This window comes from Mytilus californianus, unplaced genomic scaffold (genome assembly GCF_021869535.1).
Source record: "Mytilus californianus isolate M0D057914Y unplaced genomic scaffold, xbMytCali1.0.p SCAF_14, whole genome shotgun sequence".
NCBI classification, from domain to species: Eukaryota; Metazoa; Mollusca; class Bivalvia; order Mytilida; family Mytilidae; genus Mytilus; species Mytilus californianus.
Genome location: NW_026262626.1, coordinates 14,104,097 through 14,119,700, shown reverse-complemented (window position 1 = coordinate 14,119,700; position 15,604 = coordinate 14,104,097). Strand labels below are relative to the sequence as shown.

General features: G+C 30.5%; 1 protein-coding gene across 1 annotated transcript; it reads left to right on the top strand.

Annotated features, from left to right (window-relative positions):
• Positions 1 to 943: 943 nt before the first annotated feature.
• Positions 944 to 11,868, top strand: LOC127724255 (C-type lectin domain family 10 member A-like). Its single transcript, XM_052231193.1, has 6 exons — positions 944 to 989; positions 7,399 to 7,767; positions 8,978 to 9,051; positions 9,842 to 9,926; positions 10,686 to 10,901; positions 11,773 to 11,868. Exons 2-6 carry the CDS (start codon positions 7,413 to 7,415, stop codon positions 11,778 to 11,780), a joined length of 738 nt encoding a protein of 245 aa, XP_052087153.1. The 5' UTR covers positions 944 to 989; positions 7,399 to 7,412; the 3' UTR covers positions 11,781 to 11,868.
• Positions 11,869 to 15,604: the final 3,736 nt, after the last annotated feature.

The following is a 15,604-nucleotide window of genomic DNA, read 5'->3' as shown; positions in this document are numbered from 1 at the left end:
ACTGATTGTTGGTTGCTTAACGTCCAGTTGCAAATATTTCATGCATGTTCAGGACGAGAAAAAATTAATGATAAAAACAATGGGAAGGGCGTGCGATATAGGACGTCCGGGATGAAAGTCGTGGGAGAAATTCAGACTGCCACTGAGAAACGAGGGTATATTGGATAAGGACAGACATTTTCCTTTGCAACAGGCCACCAAAGGACCCGGCAAAGAGTTGTTATAAGGGTTCTTAACGTGCAGAGAGCGTGGCACTCTCTCTACACGAGTCATCGGGTTTAACGTCCCAATTCTGACCGGACGTAGCTGCGTACTTGTACATTCTGGACAGCCAAACGGACACCCCACTTTGTCAAGGGTTGTACTGCCGGATGGAAGAAGACCCTTAGTGACCATATTTCTATTCCCCAGTCACCCTTGGTGTTTTTAGGTCTGTGTGGTTGGAAGTTATCTAACAAGCTGTTTAAAAATAATTTTGGAAAAGGTTTATTATAAAAAAAAAAACCCATTGGCCGGATTTTCCCTTTTTGTTTTCAGGTCTAAAAATGTCTATATTAACTTATCATTGAATTTTTCCATTTGATAAAAGGAACTTTTCTTCTACCGTCGTGTTGCTTATGTAAGTACCAACCGGATGATTCATAATCATAAGTTTATCATTGAATTTTTCCAATTTATAAAAGGAACATTTCTTCTACCGTCGTGTTGCTTATGTACGTACCAACCCGATGATTCATAATCCTAAGTTTTGGATTTTGCCAAATAAATCTAGGCAAAATCTGAAAGTCAAGTATATACATATGTTTTAATACACAAATGTATCCATGATACGTTCCTAGATTTCACTTCCTTTTTTTAGAAAGTTAATCGTTACATTGCGTGACAGAGGTATAGTATTTCATTCCCAACACAAGATTATATTTCGTTTTAATATATATCAAAACCACATTCTAGAGTACCTGGTTACTGAGTGACTGTCTTGTCAACCGGTATGTATCACCAAATTTTTATTATTTATTGTGTATCTATTTATATATTGTTTGCAATTGTCTGTTCATCCTTTCTACTAGACCTTAAAGTTTGTAATCCATTTTCCATGGACAACCTTTTAATTACTGGTTTACCAGGCTGGTATAAAATGTAATGTGGCTATTGAAGCTATGATGCGTTTGACCTAAACTGCCTCCATTTCAACAAAGAATAGACGCCATCAGAAACAATCTTTTATTCTGGTTGGCCAATTCTTTTGAGGCTATGATGCGATATGACAAAATTGAGGATTTGAAGGCCCTTGAAACACAATTGACATTTTTTATTAATCGGATGTCAGAAATAGTGGATTTGATAGCATATAACTCCTATTTAACTTCTCTAAAATCACATGTATAATCAACTTTTTCTCTGAAACTAACGTATTAATGTAAAGCATTCTTAACAAATAATGGCAAATAGAAGTCCTGTGCAAACGATCCTTACTAAAACTCTATGACGATTCTTATTATCGACTTCTAAACAATAGCGCGATCAATGTAAATCAAACTGCAAAGGTTTAAAGTACATGTGAAAATATAGTCTGGAAATAATCATCGTGTAGTTCCAGTCGATGGAAAACATTGATGCCACTTGAAATCACCTTTGCAGTTTATTATTTACCAATTTAGGAAAATGCTTTCTCCGAAAGAACCAAACGAAATTGCTTTGACAAACAGGGACTTGAAAGGCTCTCTAATATTGTTGTCTATTAAATTTTCGATCAAGTGGTAAATGTTGTGACATTAATAACATAATAGTAACAATTGAAAACTAAAAGTGAATCAGATGTTACATTCTTTTCTGGAACTGAACTTGGAAGGGATGATATGTTATAAGGTTATCTGTTTGAATCAAAACCTAACAAGTCCTTGAATCATAATTTGTCAAATAATAAATTTGCGATTAAAGGTTATACTTGCTAGGTGGACATTATTTTTTTTTTACTTAAACTAGTTGGCTTATAACCATGCATAAATATAAACATAAACAATAAAAAAAATATAAGTAGAGTGCGCATGTTTGTTTCACCCACGGAAAACTAAATGTTTTATCAGATCATGTAATTATTTGCTAAATCTGAACATTAAACAATGTTTGGTATCACAGTTATCTCCAATTACACAGTTCTTAGAAATCGTCAAATTAGTAACATGACTATTTCAAATATTGCATGAACAAACTATGTAATTTGACAGGAGATGTTTTAGAATATACAACGAAGTAGATATAATCACAATCGAAGTATTAGGTGTGGGAACATTATTTCTGTTTATTACACTTGATATTTAATTGTCAGCTAGTTTTTAGTTTAAATAGTTGGATTTCGTTTTAATTGATTTTTAAGTTGCGGTTTTTTGTTTATGTAAGCGTAACGTTCTACAGTGTCATATTGGTCTACAGATTACAATTTTTCAATGGAATCATCTTGAATTAACCATTACAAATGGCAAGCAAATTTCAATAGTTGATAAGATGATCATAACAAAACGTTTAACGTAAAAAATAATAATAACAAATACCGGGAAGTTAATAGAGCAGAACGTTAACCCGAGAAAAATATGATCCACGTTGCAAAGCTATATGATCAATAAAGATAACTGATAAGTTATGCATGAAAAAATTATTCATTAACCAAAAAGAAAATTACATATTGGAAAAAGTCAATATGATAAATTACCCCAGGAATAGTTTACCGTTAGTTTAGCTGAATTTTGTCCTCAACATTCTTTATTTTCGTTTTTTTTTTTTTTTTTTTTTTTTTTTTTTTATTCGAGCTTCACTGATGAGTCGTCCGTCAGGCGTACATAATTTAAGACTGTTTATCGAAGCGCTCTGAAGACAATGACATATCTTATTCCTATGTGGATCTATCAAACATGTCATAACTTAGGAAAAGTCATAAATCGCCAGAAGGTTAGGTTACATGCAGTCTTTGGTCAAAAGTGTTTCCCCTTTCGGAAATTCACCTATTATTTCATATCAAAACACTAATCTAATAAAAATTCTACTTAAGTTATTTCAAGTCCGAACTAAATGAAATGTTTTTCATTTAATACAAAACTGTCTGCAGTTTCTTGGAATAATTATGAATTATATTTATGATTTATATTTATAGGAAAATTGCTGTTTAAAGACAAATTTGAATTATTGCACTAAAAAATCATTTGGCTCTATAGGAAAAAATACACTTAATTTCAATATTTGGCAACTTTGTATACAAATAATGATTTCTCAGTTATGACATGTCATAAAAATATTTCACAAAAACCATAAAATGTATTTATATTTGTGAGTTTAACAGTAAAGAATTCATCAAAATCAAACCTCAAATTAGTTTTTGACTTTGTTTTTTAAAAATGTGTTTTTATATGAAATAATAGGGAAATTTGGAATAGGTGAAACACTTTGACTTAAGACTGTGTTTAGATGTCGGAAAGTGGTCTTAGGATGGTTTTAACTAAAGGATATATTCTATGATAGGTTGTTAATAATTTACGACCGCCGCCTATAGGGCAGAACAAATATTTTTTGTAAACATAGACCACTTGGTGAATATATTCCATTTTTCCCAAATATTTATTTTTGTATACTAATTTTTATTTAGTAAATAATCTTTAATATTTTAACCTTTTTTCACTTATTTAATGTGTTCCTGCTCTTATCCCAAAGATATTATAATAACAGTGCTATATATATGATGCCCACATGAAAAATAAAAATAGAGGGGCATCATATTTAAATAAATCATATGAAATGAATGAAAATAGATTAGAATAATAAAGAATATGTACTTAAAAAACAAAAACAAGATTGAGAAAGGGGGGGGGGGGTCCACTCCCCAAGGGCCTGTGATCTGTAATTGAATAATTCGTGTACTCCGTATTTATAGGAAAGATGCACGAGATTTGCCTTTATTTTTAAAACCGTGACACTTCGAATCAAACTCACAAATATACATGACATTTTTACCGATTATATTTATGTGTCACAATGTAACAAATAATTTGGTCAGTTCTTATATAAAATGTAGTTACAATTTTCGTTTTTGTATGATAAAGTTTGAATGTACAATTATTAGATAAATGGTATATTTATTATCTTTATGATAATAATAATGATAATAATAATTTAAATTTTTTAATCTTATAATTTTTACTACTGGTAAAAATCAATGCATTATTATATATTTTTAGTTTTTAATATCTTACTTTCTCTACGCTAGCACTTAGGACAGCGTTAATGACATCCTAGCTAAAAGAGTCCTAAGATAGTTTCAATGTGCATGCTGAGACAATTCGCAAGTCGGTCCTAAGATTATCATAGTTTATTCCTAAGATAGGTCTTAGGACAGCTTCGATCAACAGGCCCTTGGTATATATGATGAGTTTAACATGTTAATTATGAGCAAAATGAGGTTGACCATAGGAAAGCTAGTTTTATTTATTACATGTATGTACTTATCTTATAAAAAATGTTCAATATTTTTTTGGCAGTCAGCAGTGCAACAAAACTCGATTAATTACTAGCATTATCATTTATATGTTTATTGACTTGTTGATTTATTTTGAGAATATTCCAATTTTTTCAATCTGTGTAGAGAAAAACGTATAAATAGCAAATGAACGGATTTTCCCCCATTTGTTATATTCCTTATTTAAGAAAATAAACTTGTCAATGTTATACTGTGAATCAGCAGTGTAATAAAACTCAATTTTGATAAATCTGATTTCAAAATTATTTGAGTTTCAATTCAGTTAAAATATATCAGTACCCAAGGGTTTCATCAGCTTAGTAGGCAGCCCTACGGTACTGACACGGTTTATAACAAATCATTCTAAAATATCTGTTTATAAATTTAGAAATTATTACAAAACTAAGACTTTAACTCCCTTACTCAAAGTTGACCTTAGATGGATTTGGCTTATATTTTTATGTCCTTTTTGGTTACAAAGCTCTTCAACTGTTTCGGCACTTATACATCCTTGGCTTTCAAATATTTGGCTATGAGCGTTCCTGATGAATTTAAATCTAGAAAAGCGCTTCGGACGCAAAAAACTTTTGTATCGAATGACGTCTCATATCAAAATAAATTAACGTATATTCGAAGGACATGTGATATCTTTATCTTCCACTACATTTCGGTGGTGGTGAAGGATGTCCTTATGTTTTTATAAATACTCAAAATTAGCTAAAAACTGGACAAAATTGGAAAGTAAGCCATCTTAAGGCATTTATAATTCGTTCCAATGTTCGAAAATACACCAAGGTCTAGTGCATAATAGCATTAAGATAATGTTAATTTTATTACATATTAAAGGAATTTTAGAAAATTGCCCAAGTGTGAAATGAATTCAGGGAAAATTGGCCCATCTTCTTTCATTAACAATATTGTTTTTTCTAGTGTTAAACTCTTGCGGCATGTATGCACAAAATTCATATGCAAGAACAGTTATGTTCATGTACGATGAATGAAATGCTTCTATTTGTGCATCTCCTTTATCCAGTTAAAACTTCGAAAAGACAAATGAGTCAAACTGTTTACCACGAGTGCATCTATATGAGCTGTTTACAAAAGTTTGTCTTAGAAGTGTTAGGGTTCAATATATATATAGGTATGATACAACGATACATTTGTCGAACAATTGAATACAAATTGAAAAATGCGCATTTTTACAAAATGTTTTTTTTCAATCTCAGAGTGATCCATTAGTTAATTATTGGCAAATTTTGACTGTTTTGCTTTGCCTTTCTCGTGTTTATATGACTTAGAAATGTCATAAGTATCTTCATGCAAAGTAATCTTGAATGAAGTTGGCTATGCTTTTATGTCTTTTTTGATAATATACCTCCTCACACTTTTACGAAATTATACATCCCAGTCTTTCAATGTAAACCCAGAAATGTGCCTAGGACACAAGAAATCTTAAAGTGTTATTTGCATTATGAAAAAAATACATTTTGAAAATGCAAATTGTTTTGAAGTGTGGGGGAAGAAATTAGTAAAAGGTGACTCAAGGTTAATTTGCCATTTTTTTTATTTCTAATTTTTTTTTTTTTTTTTTTATTTCTTTCAACATTTACTCAGATTTACAGTATTACTGTTTAATGTTTATAGTTTTACAACATTATGGCATGTGATCAAATTTTAAACTGCTATTTGTACGGATATTTTATAAAATTTTGAAAATTTATACGCAAGAAAGACATACATACTTTAGCAAACACACCAAAACTTTAATCTGAAGTAAAGGTAAGTATTGTCGTTCAGATACAAATGTATATTAAAAAGCAATGATCAGCACTGAGTATCCTTTTCATGTAATGGATATTTGTTAAAGAACTGAATTTATTTTTAAAGTTTCATGTTCTTATTCATTCTCTAAACTATTCAAGTTCCAGTAGGCTTTAAAAAATCGTATTTTGAATCTATGTGTTAATACAAGGAAAATTTGGTCATAAATCTTTTCAAATTACAAATATTAAATTTCAATATGTAAATAATTTTTGAAAAAAAGGTTAAAATTGTCATTGTCTATCAACTGACAAACTACTTACAGTCTTGTATGGTTTAAAAGATCGTCTTTATTATGATGATATTTGCCTGTAACACTATAAACTTTATACTTCATTTGTTCTTATTTCTTGGCATCTCATTTAACTAACTAGTCTCAGGTAAAGAAGTAGGGACAATGCGACCGTTATTCGGCTCAATTAATAGTTATTACAGTACAGGGTGCTTAGACATTTAAAAAAAAAAACACATTTAATGAATTACTATGACAAGACATGAAGCATTTTTATAATTTGTAAAATTTCCTCATTTTTTTTATTTTACATCAACTTTTAAGTATGTGTTAGGTTTTAAAAAGCTTGTAAAAAATCATGTTTTTGTTTTTTGGCTGCGCACACAGTTTCGTCATAGGACACATGCATGGAAACTTTTTAACTTTCAACAGTATTACTCGTGGTTTATTTTTTTTATGAAAAAAGAAATTATTAGTATGACATTTTAACGTCATAACATAAACAATCTTGTAGAATACGTTTATATTTCATGCTCTTATGCTTTTGCCAAATTATGTGCGCATTTGAATACTTCTCAAAAATTTTATTTTCATCTGCCTAACACGGGGTTTTATGCCCGTTTTCCTTATTTTGTTATATTGTTAGTATCGGCACGAATTAAAATCTTCCCATACTGTAAAGGATCTGATCTTTTGATGAAGACCGCATGTTCCTCTTAATGTATTTCGGATTTTTGTCTGCGTCGGGATGTTTCCTGAAAGACTAATATCCCTTTGTTCTATGACATACTGTAAGGGAAAGTGTGTTTTCTGAGTACATTTTGCTTTACTTTTTTCCCAGAGTTCAATGACAAAATGATGCTGACATTACATTTCGTTTTGCTTCTACTCATCACGGAGGACGTGATCGGTCTTCCCTGTTTAACCAATGAGTCAAAAGAGGATTTCGATAAATCCAGAAAAGCCCTAACAGTGGTACAAAGCGATATTGGAAAAGTTGTCAATACACTTGAGAGTAACCATCAACAGACTATCAAAACATTAGAGTCAGCACTAAAACAAACTGTTTCAATCATGGAAAATAATGTTAAAAAGACAACTGATGTTTTAAAGAACAACCTCGGGACATTTAAAACTACGCTGAACAGCATGGGTCAGAAAATAAAGAAACTAGATACTGATTTTAAAGTGTTGGGAAAAGATTTTAGAAGTAAGTTGATTGAAATTTTATGGAGTAGATAACCTTCGCTGTTTTTGGCTAAATCTTTCGGAAATGTGGGGTTTCAAAACCTTTTAACTTCGTATTTTATTTGGCATTCTTTAATTTTTTATTCGAGCGTTACTGATTAGTCTTTTGAAGACGAAACGCACGTATGGCGTACAAAATTTTAAGCCTGGTATCTATGATGAATTTATGGTATAATATTGTGGCAAATTCTTACCGCGTCGTATAAGTCGTCGTTGCTTTTTCGTTACTTTTCATCCTTTCCATGATGGTTATATCCGTTGGCTCATATTGGAGTGCACATTTTTCAATTGTTTTATTTGTCCGTTTTTGCAATGACGTCTCTTGTTTCGATAGCGTATTCTTTTCATTATTTCAAACTTTAAATATAGTTAGTGAGACAGATATAATTTGTTTAGAAAAACCTTTACAAATTTAACTACAAATATAGGAATTAACCATGAAAGTATTATTTCATTTAGGGGAATTGTATTCAATAAATTAGCATTAAACATGGCCATTTAAGCCGATTTATCCTTTTTCTGACCTGTTGATTTTTTTTTTATTTAATCAACGTGTGGTTTGTTTGATCTTAGTTCTTCATTGGTCAAAATTCAATTATGACGTCAAATGTTCTTGCTTATTATATAAGACTTTATCGCCAGAAATCGTGCAATACAATTTTTCGTCAATCTCGACAGTTAGATTTTAATATATAAAGCGTTCGGCGAGCCGTACATTTTAAAATTTTAAAATTGGACTATTTTGAAATACAGAAATATCGTATAACACTGAAGCAAAACATAATTTTTTATTTAGTTTGATTAATTTTAATAATTTTGTAATTAAAGTGTCTATTAACTTACTTTAAGCAATGCACATACACTTTTATTACATGTAATTGAAGGAACCTGGCTATTTTTTGTTGAACTTAAATAAGTTTTATCGTAATGTTTTCTATAGAGAGCTGAATAAACTGTACGGACACGAGTCTGCTTTTGAAGACGTCTTTTTCACATTTAAATTTGTAGTTTCTAAAGAATGTTCCTATTTAAAATGTTTTGTATCTTTATAGCGTTTTTAGATTATGACATTTGATTTCAGATTTGTATTGTTTTTACATATACTAACAATGAATATTGCTTTCGCACGACAATTTTAACTGGTAGATCTTTTCATTAACTTATTATTATAGAGACGAAATGGATCAAATATGACGGACATTGTTACTACTATAGTACTGAAACCAAAGACTGGTTTACAGCAGAGGTAACATTTTGAATACGTACGAATACATTTAGATTCCACAACTCCACCCACTTGTTTACGATATGTATCCATTCGAGATAGTTAAAATTGAAATACAAGGTTTACAGAGCATTCCAAAAATCGAAAGTTATCTATCGAGTGTGTACACATTGTAAAGTCAATGGGATAAAGGGATAGAATATGTTTGTTTGAATGGAAAATGTCATATTGATAACATGTTCCTTTCGTGTTTTCAAACTTTAAAATTTGAAATTTACCGAGCCTTTACAATTAAAAGTTTAACATCGCTTATATATTGCGGTCAACATATTGAATTGGTATAATCTTTTTGAAATTTGTATATGCTAGTAATTAAATGTGATCTATACTTTTTTTTATATATATAAATGAAACTTTTATTGAGGGAATAATATAATAATAGGATGAATTCATTAACAAATGAGGTAGTGATAATATGATAATAGGAAAGCAAATAAATCACAGAAAATCCCAAAACATGTGTAGATAAACATATGGTTTAAATAACTATCAAATGTCTATCTCAAAAGCATTAATTCGAACCAATTATAGACAACTTAAGCATAGATTTCTTATAGCTTAACCAATATCGTAAGGACAAAACAAATCATATATTTTATAGGGAAATATAAATGGTTTTCATGACTGAAGTTCTTGTTTTTTGCTATTGTTAACTTTAACTAGCATTAATAACTTTTAAAACGCTTTGTTTACATGTAATTATTCACTCGACCTGCTTATCGAAGTCATTTTCCTTACTTTTCCTTTGCAGAAAAGTTGTAGGGAAATTGGTGGATACCTTGCAAAAGAAGACAGCACTGATGAAAGAAATAATATTTATTCAAATGTAAACAAGAGTGAGTTTTATTTAGAATCAAGGAAACATTTTCACATCGAAACACATATAAATATTATACACATGTAGTCTAACTGGTTTTTGTTAAGACTTGATTAGTGATTTGCAGTTAAAATTCCAGAATTTCATTGTAACCTCACGATATACGTGTTCTATTTGATACTTATATAAATGATTAAATTTTAATAATTTAAATAAACAAATTGTAAATAAAAAAAAAATCTGATACGATAATTATTGATCTCAGAACATTCAAAACAAAAGAAGAAACATTCATAGGTTCATAACGAGTGAGAACTGGATATCGCTTGATACAAACTCAAGTTATATAATATCAATATAATAATAATCGAGCAGTCTATTATTACTATTTGAATTAAATAACAAGAGTAGATATCAAGAGTTTTGTATATTCTTGACGAAATCACAGATCTCCGTTGCCATGGGGAAAATATACATCGTCTGAACCTTTGAAAGTCATCAACAATCTAACGAATATCCAATGAAAATGTCGCAATATCGTTTCGAAATTCTGGAAAAATCAATCAAATTAACTCAATTTTTGTATCACTTTTTCGTTTCAAAATCAGTGCAGTGTGATACGAAAAAAATATGTTTCATGCAAGAAATAGATAACAGGCTACAATGATGAGAAATTGTCAAATATAATATAAATACAGCGTACTAACAGATTTTGATTGTAATTACGTTAAATTGCAACTGATTCTATTCATCTAGTCATAGTTTGATATTCGCACAGGCTATAACTACTGGATCGGTTTGACAGACTTAAAAGAAGGAGAATTCCGCTGGACATATGATCAGAGCAAAACTGAGGTTAAAAATTGGCATCCAGGTTATGGTAGCAAAGGAACAAATAACAACTGCGTGGCAACTAGCTATCATGCGAGTAAACTGAATTTTTTCGACTACAGTTGTTCTACCGAGTATCAATACATCTGTGAAAGCAACTTTTGTAAGTAACCCGATATATACGTTACAATTCTACGAAGCATATTCAACATGTTAAAAATTGCGTGTTTTCTAAATATTATAGTTTTCTGTGCTATGTGATCTTATAATGACAAAAATGTGAATGAACAACATTAACAAAGGTAAATAGAACTTGTATATTATATTTTTTTAATTCAGAATAATATTTATTTTGTGATTTAATTTAATCTGTAACAAACCATGTATTATATACTCGATAAATGTCGCGAGATAAGTATCGAATGACAGGCAAAATATTGTCTGGATAGGAAAGGGGAAGGAAGGGACAAGACATTTAACAAGAACAGTTTTTAATTCTGTGGATTTTTACATTTAAGAGGGTACCAATTTTGTGGATTAAAAACAAAAATGTATGGATATTGGATTTTATGGTTGTGTCGAAGTCTGCATACAAGCTCTTAGAAACATTGTTCTTCGTTAAACATTCACCTCTACCCATAAAATTCACAAAATGGTAATAATAATGAATCCACGATGACTTTAAAAATTGTCTCGTCCCTTCAAAACCAACTTATAAAGGTTAAACTAATTAACAAATCAAAACAAATACAATGAATAGTACAAGAAGACAATAGGCTTAGGAACTTATTCTACTTTAAAAAAAAGTTGGCCTGAAACTAGATATGAGCCAAAACCTTAGTTCCAATAACTTTGACATTCGACCTTTTATTTTCTTTTCCGCTTATTATATATAAATATTTTCTGATTAATTGTCGTTAATAACACACACTGTACCTATTTTACTGCATATGTGTGAGTGTGAAACAATTTTTAGCAATAGTTAGCACAAAAAATAGCCTATTTTTCAGACGTTTTTTCTTCATTTGTTTTAGGTTTCTGAGACTAAATGTTCTGCTGCAGAGTTTTAAAATCTTGATGACACAGAAATCCAAAGACGATTTTTCCTTAATAAATTGTTTCTAACATTCGTTTTTTATATGTTTTCCTGTGCGAAATTGAATAATTAGTCATGTTAGAACAATAAAGGTTTGTAATGTTATGTAACTATAACATTGTCGCCGATTTTCCTGTTCTCATAAAAACTACAAAACTAAACAGAAAATATTTACAATTAAAAACCAATTTTCAAAGGACCAATTGTGGGTCTTTTCGCATACGAAATTCACCCTTGTTTGTTATTGAAGATAAACTAAACTAGAATAAATTAAAAGATAGTAAAACAAATTATTGTTTATTACTACGGGGTTCGTAAAGACCTATTTAAGGACTGAACAACCCCGTTTTAGTATAACAACATCTGGTTCATTTCAAATTAAATCACCAAAAAGGGTAAATTTCGCAGATGTAAGGGCGTTGAATTGTTGTATGAACAATTGGAAATTAATTGCAAATATTTTTTGGTTTATAAAATAGCGGTAAAAATTGTAACTTGGAAAAAAAAAGTGACTTGAGGTGGAGAAAAAAGTTTATCTTACACAATTTCTAAAAATATATTAGTTACATGTATGTGTCGTTCTCCGAAATAAGGATATGGTTAGCTACTTCTGTGTTTTTTTGTTTTTGTTTTTTTTTAAGTCACTTCCATTGTTGTATGATAAATAAGAAACATATATGGTTTCTATGTACTTTTGCTTGAAATACAAAAGTTATTTGCTGCTTCCTGTAACTTCCGATGCCAGAGGTCATCTTATATTACACATGTTTCCATCACTCCACAAATTTATGGGTTGTTATATACTTTTGTTTGGAAATAGGGAGATACTTTGCTACTTCCGGTTTATATATTTTCACTTAAAGTTCATATAATGATTGGAAACTTTATGCTGATTCCGACGTTATATGGTTTCTATGTACTGTTGCAAGAAACAAGAGCAAAAACGGGAGCATGGATTTATACACGGTCACTTCCAGTTGGCCTTTTAAAACAAAAATATTTAAACAAGGAATCATTAATTTAAATATCCCAAGGACAATAGAACCTATGCATGTCAACTTTCACCATTATGTCCCGAACATTTGTTTTATTTCTTTTTTGTCTTTATCCTACAGTTCCAGTGTAATAGCAAGGGTCAAAATCTAGAACGTTATATCGGCATTCAACCATAAACTCAATTTAATGGTTATAGGTCATAGATCGCAAATGAAATGACCCCTCCTCTAAAATGCATAGTGAAGAGGTTATCATACCAAGCAGCTTATTATGAATATTTTTTGATGCGGAGAAAATAATCCTAAACAAAAGTCCCCACATTACATTGACCTGAAAATAACTTTTATGTTACAGGATTGTTTTGGTCCTATTAACAGATCATCTTGGGGAAATTACAAACGTTATGACAAAATATCTAAGCGATATCCTTTACGTTTTCTGAGTAGAAACGATTACACGAAATACGGTTTACCAGGGGAAAAGGGTGAGTTTCAAAAGCGAAATTTTTTTTGATTCATATACCTTGTATTTTATCCACATACAGCGAAACAAAAGTGACATACCAGAAACAAAGGAGGCAGAAGAACAAAATCAAAAGATCTCTCATTGGAAGTGTGGAAAGATCTATTAGTCAGTACAAAATCAAAAGATCTTTCCACAGAGAGGCGAAAAGGTGTGTGTGTCTTCCAAGGAAAAGCTACTATTATAATTTAATTAATTTAATATCCATTGTACAGAGAACAATTGAGGGTTCTTCCACTTGTAAATGTCATTTCAAGTGTTAAATTGCACCTTTTCTCTCATTGATTCCAAAAATCAAAGTTTGTGTTCCTTTTGTTTTAACATGAGGACACTGTCGTTTATTTACAGCCATTTCCGGTATCAAATAATAGCCGACTTTCAAAAATGTATGGTTTGGTTGGTTTTTTTTGTATGATTAAAGGAGTTAATTTATAGTTCTGGTTTAAAAAAATCACGTACGAATTCATATGATAGGTAACTGCACGCTGATTCAAAAAAATAAATGGTTTTAGGTTCTTTTATATTAAGTTACTTCAAACAGGCTACTTCCGGTTAATACCATGTCAGTTCCGTTTGACCTTTTTCAAAGGTATATATTATTCAACCTTATGCAATAGACGTGTTTTATGTATCAGTATGAATTTATTATAACATAAAACGTCAAAATGCCTTTTGATCCTGAACTCAATTTCAAGGTCAATATTCATGAATTTAAAATTTAAATCCTTAGGTCTCTACTTTGTATGGTTTATGAGTTATATCACCATACAGCTTATTTCAAATATTCCAGGGGAGAAAAAGTTTAAATTGTCGCCGTACCACTAAGACCTCAATGAATTGCAGTTACTGTAATGATATGTCTCATCTAACAGTTTGGAAAAATACATCTGTCGATATCTTTTACTGTTTTTTAGCATTCAGGATTCTACTTTGTCAAAATTGTCTCCCATTACCCCCACCTAATTTTTATAATCATAAAACTGGAAGCCATTGTAATGATGACGCGCTGTCAAATTAGCTCTTGAAAACCGATTAATTTATCCACTTAGCATCATTACGATACTTATATGCCAGTTGTATTATAAAAGACAAATGTATCTACTAGCAAACAATTTAAGAGGTTGACGACTAATGTCCCTAGATAATACACACAAAAATGAAGTTTTTTTTAAGTTACGCATTTTTAAGATCCATTTGTAAGGTCTGTCGTCAAGTACCTTTTTTTTAAATTTGCTATTCGAACACATCTACTCTGTTGTTGTGACTCAGTAGAAAGGTATTTCATATATTTCTTTTTGTAGTACTGTAATTTTTTTTACCTTTTTTAATAAATAGTTTCATTTCGTTTGTTTAATTCCAACTGGGTTTGCGCCTGTTAGGAGTATAGATAACAAGCAAAAATTTTAAATGTTATTATATCAATCTATAGCCTAAATATATTAAAAATAATAGAATCTGAAGCGAGATGATGTATCAAATATTTTTCTTTTATACGTTTGCAAGACAGAATAGTCAACTCAAACACGTGTGAACATAAAAAGGTGCATTCAACTTTCTCTTTTCGATAAATTATTGCCCATTTTGGGGATTTTTTCTCCAAAAACTGTCATTTGTGGCAGAGATGCAAATTAATGCTTTAAAAAGATCAATAATTTTTTGGGGATTTTTTTGCGGTGGTTTATGCTTATGCACAGAAAAGATCCGCGTGTATTTGTACCTACCACAATAGACTGTTTTTTGAAAATTTGTCTTTAATTTAAACGTTAACACATATCTCGAAGCTCCATACCTTAATTTTAGTAAAACCACATAAATTATATAAGATGCATAAAGTTCTAAATTAGGCACATTCATTAAACTTTTAAAGCCATTTAAAACAGATGTAAACAATTTAAAGTTACCAACTTGGCCTTTTTTACCTTCTTTAATAAATAGTTCAATTTCGTTTGTTAAATTAAGTCTCCCAAACGAAGTTTGGGAAGACTTATTGGTTTTGCTCAGTTCTTATTATGGCACCCTCAACGGAGTTGGGGTGACGTATTGTTATTCTACGTTTCTTTTTTTTTCTTATTTTTCTTCCACACATTTTGTCCGCGCGAGTTCTCGGAATCCAATGGACCAATGTTGATGGAACTCTACTATAATGAGGAACCTCATGTAAAGTTGTGCACCTTGCTATGGAATGGTAAAAATGGCCGCCGTTTCCATGGAAACAACAAAAATGCGAAAAAAATCAAAGTGTTCCAAACTGG